Genomic DNA, 7802 nt, shown 5'->3' with positions numbered 1-7802 from the left:
CGGCACAGGGCAGGTGGCCATGGCACAGCCCCCAGCAAGGGATCCCCTCTGCCTCTGGCCACTGACACCAGCCCTGAGCAAGGGGCCCAGGCAGTGGGCTCAGGCCACTGGCCATGGCCACAGCCCCTTGCCATGGCCCAGGGCAGCTTGGGGTGATGATCCAGCCTCACTCCTGGCCCAGGGCAGGGCTGCAGTGCCCTTCCCCACAGCCTGTCTGCACAGAAGCACTTCCAGGGCTCTCTGCATTTCCCTTGCCCTCACTCTGGGCTCACTTCACACACCTCCCAACAACCCACCTGCAGCTTGGAGCTGCAAGGAGTTCAAAGCTTGTCTGTCCTTCAGGAGTTGGTCTAATTCTGCCTTCATCCAACTCTGGATTTGTGTTTATTGCAGAACTTCCTGTGTGTCTAAATCATTCCTTGCATGGTCCTGCCCTGGGGAGGGGAACCTCCTTGGTGGCCCCTTGGCCTTGGCACACACTTGAGGAGATTATCCAAAATTCAGGAGTTTTAGATTGCTAAGAAAGGAAGAAAACCCCTCGTTTCCTGAGTGCAGCCAGTTCTACAAGTAAAGCAGGTCCCAGGTGAGTGAGGGGAGACAGGAGGGTTTTGGGGAATCTGGAGAGGGTTGTGCACACTGCGTCAGACCTCAAGGCACAGCTTCTCTGACCTGGCCAGACCTGCTTAGGAGAGACCCTGCAATCACTTCTTCTGTAATGAAATCAGTCATAAAATACATCACTGAAAACAGGAATCTGGATGTATTAGAAGTCCTTTGAAATATTTCCCCATAAGTCTAGGATAAAGGACTTCTTAATTAACAGCACCAGGCCAGAGGGAAATCGAGGCACAGCCATGGTTTTTCAGGATTGGTTTGATCCTAATGAGCCCCGTGGTGCATTTTGTGCTGAGCCCTGGAACCTCAGGGCCTGAGAGGAGATTGCACAAACTTTTCCAAGAGTCCAAGTCAGAGGAAAAACCCAAAGTGTCTGGAAGCATTAATGAGTTCTACTGAGGTCCATCCCCAAACCAGGCCCCTCATGGACTCCTTGGGGAGAGAACTAGAGTCCAGGTTTAGCACAAAAACTTCTCAGAGCACTAGTGGCACAAAGAAGTACTTAATTTACTCTGAGTACCTTGAAGCATTGATTAGCCCCACTGAGTGTTGTTACTGGCTGGGAATCTCAAGGGATTCATTAAAACAGATAATTGAAAGGCATGATTCCATGAACCTCTTACACTCTGAGCAAAAAAAGGTCTTAATTAAACATTGAGTTCCTGAAAGATTAATGAGACACAAGGACTGTTTTTAGTGACTAAGAATCCCAAGGGACTTGTTAAAGTAGACAATAATCATGTGGCCATCGTTTCACAAATCTCTCATAGAGTCACTCTTAAAGAGGAACACCAAGTTCCTTTAAAATAACTGAAGTACCCTGAAGTATTAATGAGCCCACTGAGTGTTGTTACTGACAAAGTCTCTCAAGAGACTAATTAAAGCAGATAATTGGAGGCCAGGATTGCAGACACCACTCAGAGACTCCAAGACAAAAGTAAAACCCAAAGTCCTTTGAAAAACCTGCAGTCCCTGGGAGCATTAAGGAGCCCCCCAGGGCCATTCCTGACCAAGGCTCCCCAGGGACTCCTTCCAGCACATCCTTGAGGCCACTGCCATGGGAGGGGGATGCTGAGGGCAGGACAAGGGGCTGACAGTGCCCAGCCTTGCTGGGGCTGTGCCAGGAGGCCCCAGGGCCTCAGGACAAGGTGTCTCCTCACAGCCCTTGGTGGCACAGAGGCTGCTGTGCCCCAGGACACCAGGACTTGGCTTCTCTTTGTCCCCACCTGTCATCACTGCCTGCAGTTCTCTGCTCTGCCTGGGGCCTGGGGACACTTTCTCTGTCCTGTCCCTCAGTGGGACCCATTAAAACTTCAGGAAACTTTGGAGTTGGATTCTGACTTGGAGCTCTTGAGAGGTTTCTTCATCTCCCTCTGAGGGACTGATGTTCAGGGCCTCAGCACAAGCCCCGAGAGGGTCATTAAAGTCCTTGTGCTGTGTCTGTGCTGCTGAGCTGGGCTGGGCTCCTGGCACAGAGGCAGCTCCTGGCAACCAAGAAGAGCTTAAAACACATTTCTCTTGCTGAGCAGCTCTTCTCCCAGCCCAGCAGGGCTGGGGCACTGCCTGCAGCCAGCCCGGGCACAGCACACAGGCACAGAGAGCTTCAATCACTCAGGGCTGGGAAGGGGCTGAGAAGTGACTGCGGGAGAATCACTGCCAGCCCTTGGCACAGGAACCTCTGGCTGCAGGACAATGCAGCTGCAGCTCCTGCAGTGATCTCCTACAGCTGGAACATGCCAATGCCTACAGACTCTGTGAGTACATTCTCTGATTGTGTCTTGTGTGGAGCAGCCAGGGGTGCCCAGGGCTGTCCTGCAGAGCAGGGTCCTGCAGCCCAGGGCGCTGTGCTGGGGCAGGGACTCTGCTGCCTGCCAGGGACAGCTCTCAGCCAGCCCTGGGGGCTGCTCCCAGCACTGGGGGACAAGATCTGGGTGGAAGGAGATAGCTGGTAATGCTTGGAAGTGTTCTCCTTGTGTGGTGAGGATGCTGCATAGTTCAGGACTTCTCCCAGCATGACATTTAACTGCAGAATATTTTCAAGTAGATTATCCAGGGAGCACAGTGAGGTAGAGGATGCATAAATGGGGAAATCCTGCTTTGTTAATCTACTACTCTGTTGTCTGGATGGAAAATTGCACATAGATATTCATCTTTCAGTTATAGTTAAGAAAAAAAAAATTTCCTCTCAGACCTTATGAAACCAGGCAGTGACAGAAATCAGCAGAGGGTCCCTTGCAGGCAGCATCCCCAGTGTCACTTTTCCAGCCTCCTCAGGGTTGCTGTGATATTGCCATCAGAGCCTGCAGAGGCAGAGCTGCCCCTGGGCAGTGCCTGAGCTGGGAGGGGTCTGCAGGGCAGAGCTGAGCCCCCAGGGCTGGGCTGGGCTCTGGCAGCACTGGCAGGGCCCAGCCCTGGGCACAGGGAAGCAGCTGCAGGCAGGGACAGCTCCAGGCAGCAGAGCCCTGGGCAGGCAGTGGGGGGAAAGTGCCACCAAGCTGTGCTGGGATATTGAAAGTCCTCTCCAAACTGAACTATTCCATGATTACTGTTTTTACAGATCTTCATGCCAAGACACTGCAAATGTCCAACAGCAGCTCCATCAGCCACTTCCTCCTGCTGGCACTGGCAGACAGGCGGCAGCTGCAGCTCCTGCACTTCTGCCTCTTCCTGGGCATCTCCCTGGCTGCCCTCCTGGGCAACGGCCTCGTCATCGCTGCCGTCGCCTGCGGCCACCACCTGCACAGCCCCATGTTCTTCTTCCTGCTCAACCTGGCCCTCAGCGACCTGGGCTCCATCTGCACCACTGTCCCCAAAGCCATGCACAATTCCCTCTGGGACACCAGGGACATCTCCTATGCAGGATGTGCTGCTCAGCTCTTTTTCTTTGTGTTCTTCATTGGAGCAGAGTTTTCCCTCCTGACCATCATGTGCTACGACCACTACGTGTCCATCTGCAAACCCCTGCACTACGGGACCCTCCTGGGCAGCAGAGCTTGTGCCCACATGGCAGCAGCTGCCTGGGCCAGTGCCTTTCTCTATGCTCTCATGCACACAGCCAATACATTTTCCCTGCCCCTGTGCCATGGCAATGCCCTGGGCCAGTTCTTCTGTGAAATCTCTCACATCCTCAAGCTCTCCTGCTCATACTCCTACTTCAGAGAACTTGGGCTTGTTGTTGTCTGTGCCTGTTTGGTATTTGGTTGTTTTGTTTTCATTGTTTTCTCCTATGTGCAGATCTTCAGGGCTGTGCTGAGGATCCCCTCTGAGCAGGGACGGCACAAAGCCATTTCCACCTGCCTCCCTCACCTGGCCGTGGTCTCCCTGTTCGCCAGCACTGGCTTATTTGCTCACCTGAAGCCTCCCTCCATCTCCTCCCCATCCCTGGATCTGGCCATGTCAGTTCTGTACTCGGTGGTTCCTCCAGCCCTGAACCCTCTCATCTACAGCCTGAGGAACCAGGAGCTCAAGGCTGCAGTGAGGACACTGATCACTGGATGGCTCCAGAAACAATAAACTGCTGGGCAATTTCTTCCAATCACTTGTAATAAAAGTCTCCTTTGATACTTCTCATTGTTTTCATTTTGAATGTTCTTTTTCTTTTACTCCTTTATTCATTTCCACCAATAAATGTCATTTTTGGTGCCATTTCTCAGTTTGTGTCGTTCCGTGTTCACTGTGGCCACAACCTGTGTCAATGAGGGACTGTGCTTTTGATGGCTTTAAAGGAACTGAAGGATCTCCCAGCCAAGGTTTCTGCAGAGATGCCCCTTTTGTTCCCTCCTCTGCAGCTGCAGCAGCAGTGTCTGTTTGCAGAGCTGGGGGCAGATCAGGGCTGGCACAGCAGCTGTGGCCAGGAGCAGCAGCCCTTGGTGTTGGCAGTGCTGCTCCCGTAACCCTGCCCCGCTGCCCTCCTGGCCCTGGTGTTGCTGTAGGGCCTGAGTGCTCTCGGGGCCGGGCACAGGGCTGGGGGTGGCAGTGCCGGGGCTGCAGCAGGGACAGGCCATGGGCACTGCTGGGGCAGCGCTGACGCCTCAGGGCAGGGCCTGGGGGCTCCAGCCTCCTTGCCCAGGCTCTCTCCAGAACACGCCCAGGCCAATGCCCAGCACAGAAAAGCCCCGTGAGCAGCCCCAGGCTGGCCGTGGGCAGGCTGGGGGCAAACAGCATGGCTGGGGCTCTGCAAGGTCCCTGGGGGAGACGGGAAGGAGCAGCAGAGCAGGGCCTGATCCATCCCCACTGCGCTGGACACCCCAGGGCAGCGTCCCAGAGCGTCCTCATGCACCTGCCAACAACATCCCCCCTCTGCAGCCCTGGCCTCTCCCCCAGCTCACACAGGGGCCCCATCCTTGCAGGCACAGACACGGCAGCACTGGCTCAGGAGCCCCTGTTTGCACTGCCCAGAGCAGGCCTGAGCACCCCCATGGTGTTGGTGTGGGGAGATGAACCTGAGGGAGCACAAATGCCATCAGCCCCTGGGGCCAGGAAGGGCTGGGGGACAGGAGGGAAATCACTCAGCTTTGTCATGGACTCTGAAGTCAGTAAGAGAGTTTACTCCCTTGAGCTGTGAGTTTCCTGTGGCACTGCAGATATTGTTGCTCAGAGCCAGGGCTGCCTGGCAGCCACCCCCAAACTGCCCTGAGCATTTCTTTGGCTTCAGCTTGGCTTTCTTTCCTCTTCCTGGATCAAATTTCTTCCTATTACCTTCCCCTGTTCCCTCCCCTGCAAACAGCTCATCTCTGTTGGCCCTTTTCTCTCTTTCCCCACTCCCGATTGCAGTTCCTGAGTTGGCACCATGGGCACATTTCTTGGGTAGCAGGATCATCCTCCAGGTTCTTCAGGAATTGTCTGCAGGCTCCTGCAGTGCCTGGTGCTGCTCCTTGCCAGAGGCACCACAGCCCAGGGGGGCACATCTGGGCTGCTGTGTCTGGCTGTGGGGCTCCCTGCTCTGGGCCATGAGGAGGAGCTGCAGAGGCTCTGCAGGACTGACAGGATGGGCTTTGGGGCTGTGAGGAGAAGCTGAGGGACCTGGGCTGCTGCACCTTCTCAAGAGGAGGCCCAGGCCTCATCCTGCAACTGCTGCAAGGGTGGTTTCAGAGAATCACAGAATCAGCAAGGTTGGAAAAGACCTTGGACATCATCAAGTCCAACCTTGTCCATACACTCTCCTTGTCTCCCCTGAGCTCCTCTTCTCCAGGATAAACAACCCCAGCTCCCTCAGCCACTCCTCACAGGACTTGTGTTCCAGACCCCTCACCAGCCTTGTTGCCCTTCTCTGGACACACTCCAGCCCTCCATGTCCTTCCTAAATTGGGGGCCCAGAACTGGACACAGCACTCGAGGTGCTGCCCAACCAGTGCTGAGCACAGAGGAAGAATCACTGCCCTGCTCCTGCTGGCCACACCATTCCTGATCCATAGGAGTGCCAAGGGTTGAATAAGGGAAAATGTGGGGACAGGGTGAGGACAAAGTCAGATTGATTGTGAGCCTTAAAGGGTCTTGATTTTTATATTTATTCAGACTGCATTAGCAAATGCTAGGGATCAGTATCATTTGGACATTGCTGGTATCTATCTAGAAAAAGGAAAAAAACCAGGACTAACCATTTCTCTCTGCGTTGTTTTCAAGGTAGTGTATGCACTGTGAATACACTTCTGAAATCAAACTAATTGACCTCATAAGAATTTAAAACATTAATTATTACCAGTGGCTTTTTGTGTTTGGCTGTTTTGAAGAAATGTTTATGAGCTTTACTAACTGAATTCCTGAACTGAAGACCACAAGAAACATGAGGCTTCTGCAGTAGTCAAATTCATCAGCAGTCTCCAAGGGGCTGAAGATCCATCCTCACCAGAGCAGCAATGAACAGAAATGGGCACAGCTTTGTGGCTGCCCCAGCTCTGGGATGGGCCCTGGGCCTGGAGCAGGAGCAGCTCTGGAGGGCCCCAAGGCCGGGGCTGTTGTGCTGGCCTGGGCAGGTGGGATGGCAGCAGGGGCTGCAGAGCTCTCAGCACCTCAGGGACAGGGGAGCAGGGCACACAGGGAGCCTCTTTTTCCCTTCTTTGGCCAGCCCCTTCCCCATGGCTGGGGCTGAGCCCTCTCTGAGCTGCAGCTGCTGCTGTGCCCTTGCCAGGGGCTGAGGCCGTGGGGCCCCTGCCCAGAGCAGCCTGCCCTGAGCAGAGCTGTGGGGCCAGAGCCGGCTGGGCTGGGCTGGGGAGAGGCCCTTGGTGCTGCACAGAGCTCAGGGCAGCTGGCAGAGCTGGCAGGGAGCTGGGCTGGGCTCAGAGAGCCTGGCACAGAAACCATCAGTGTCCATCTCGGCCTGTGGCAGCGTGCAGGGGCAGGACTCAGCCCCGGCCGTGTGGGGCAGGGCCAGCGCCTGTGGAAGGCATTGAAAACAGGCAAGTGGCCCCGAGAGGAGGCTGCTCTGTGCCCTTGGTGGCATGGGCACAGCAGGGAGGGGGCCCAGGACATTTGTCCCCAGTGGCAGCCTCTGTCCCCAGGCGTTGGCAGCCCCGGCTGCCCAGCCCAGCTCTGCGGGGCCCTTTGGCTGTGGCCCAGCTCCATCCTCCTGCGGGGCTCAGGGCCTGTTCCCGGCCATGGCCAGCCCTGCCCGGCCTCTCTGCTGGCCCAGAGCCCGGCAGAGCCCGGGGCAGGGCTGTCTGTGCAGGCCCACAGGGCCCACGGGCTGTGCAGGAGCTGGCAGAGGCTGCCCAGCAGGGAGGCCATGGGGCACAGAGCCCCAAGGCTGCTGTGGCCCCACGGCACAGGGGCCGTTCCCACCCGCAATGCTCCTGTCCTGCCCTGGGCCGGCACAGGGGCTGTGGCACCATGGCTGGGCCAGCGCGGCACAAAGGGGCCACGCAGCCGCTGCCGGGGCTGACAGCAAGGCCAGGCACAGAGCAGGAACTGCTGGGCATTGCCTGCGCTGGGCAGGGCTGACTGTGGGAAGGGCAGAGCTCAGCTGCCCTTGGGGGCTGCAGGAAAAGTCCAGAGCCCAGAGAGCCTCCATGGCTGGGCTGGAGACCAAGGCTGGAGCAGGGAAAGGCAGGGCTGCTGCGGGATGGGGGTGGGCTGGGGATGGAGCTGGGCTGGGGGCTGCAGAGGTGGCTGTGGAGCATTGCCTTTGGTGTGCCAGGCATTGGCAGACACTGCTGGGCTGGGATAGAGGCTCTGGGGGATTGGGGTTCCAG

The 7802-nt window shown here is 56.4% G+C and overlaps 1 protein-coding gene across 1 annotated transcript; it reads left to right on the top strand.

Moving 5' to 3' along the window:
- The first annotated feature begins 3195 nt into the window (after positions 1-3195).
- Positions 3196-4128, top strand: LOC136374702 (olfactory receptor 14J1-like). Its single transcript, XM_066340094.1, has one exon. The coding sequence runs from the start codon at positions 3196-3198 to the stop codon at positions 4126-4128; it is 933 nt and encodes a 310-aa protein (XP_066196191.1).
- The last annotated feature ends 3674 nt before the right edge of the window (positions 4129-7802 follow it).

Source organism: Sylvia atricapilla, unplaced genomic scaffold, assembly GCF_009819655.1.
Source record: "Sylvia atricapilla isolate bSylAtr1 unplaced genomic scaffold, bSylAtr1.pri scaffold_104_arrow_ctg1, whole genome shotgun sequence".
In the NCBI taxonomy this organism is placed as follows: domain Eukaryota; kingdom Metazoa; phylum Chordata; class Aves; order Passeriformes; family Sylviidae; genus Sylvia; species Sylvia atricapilla.
This window is presented reverse-complemented; position numbering and strand designations above follow the sequence as displayed.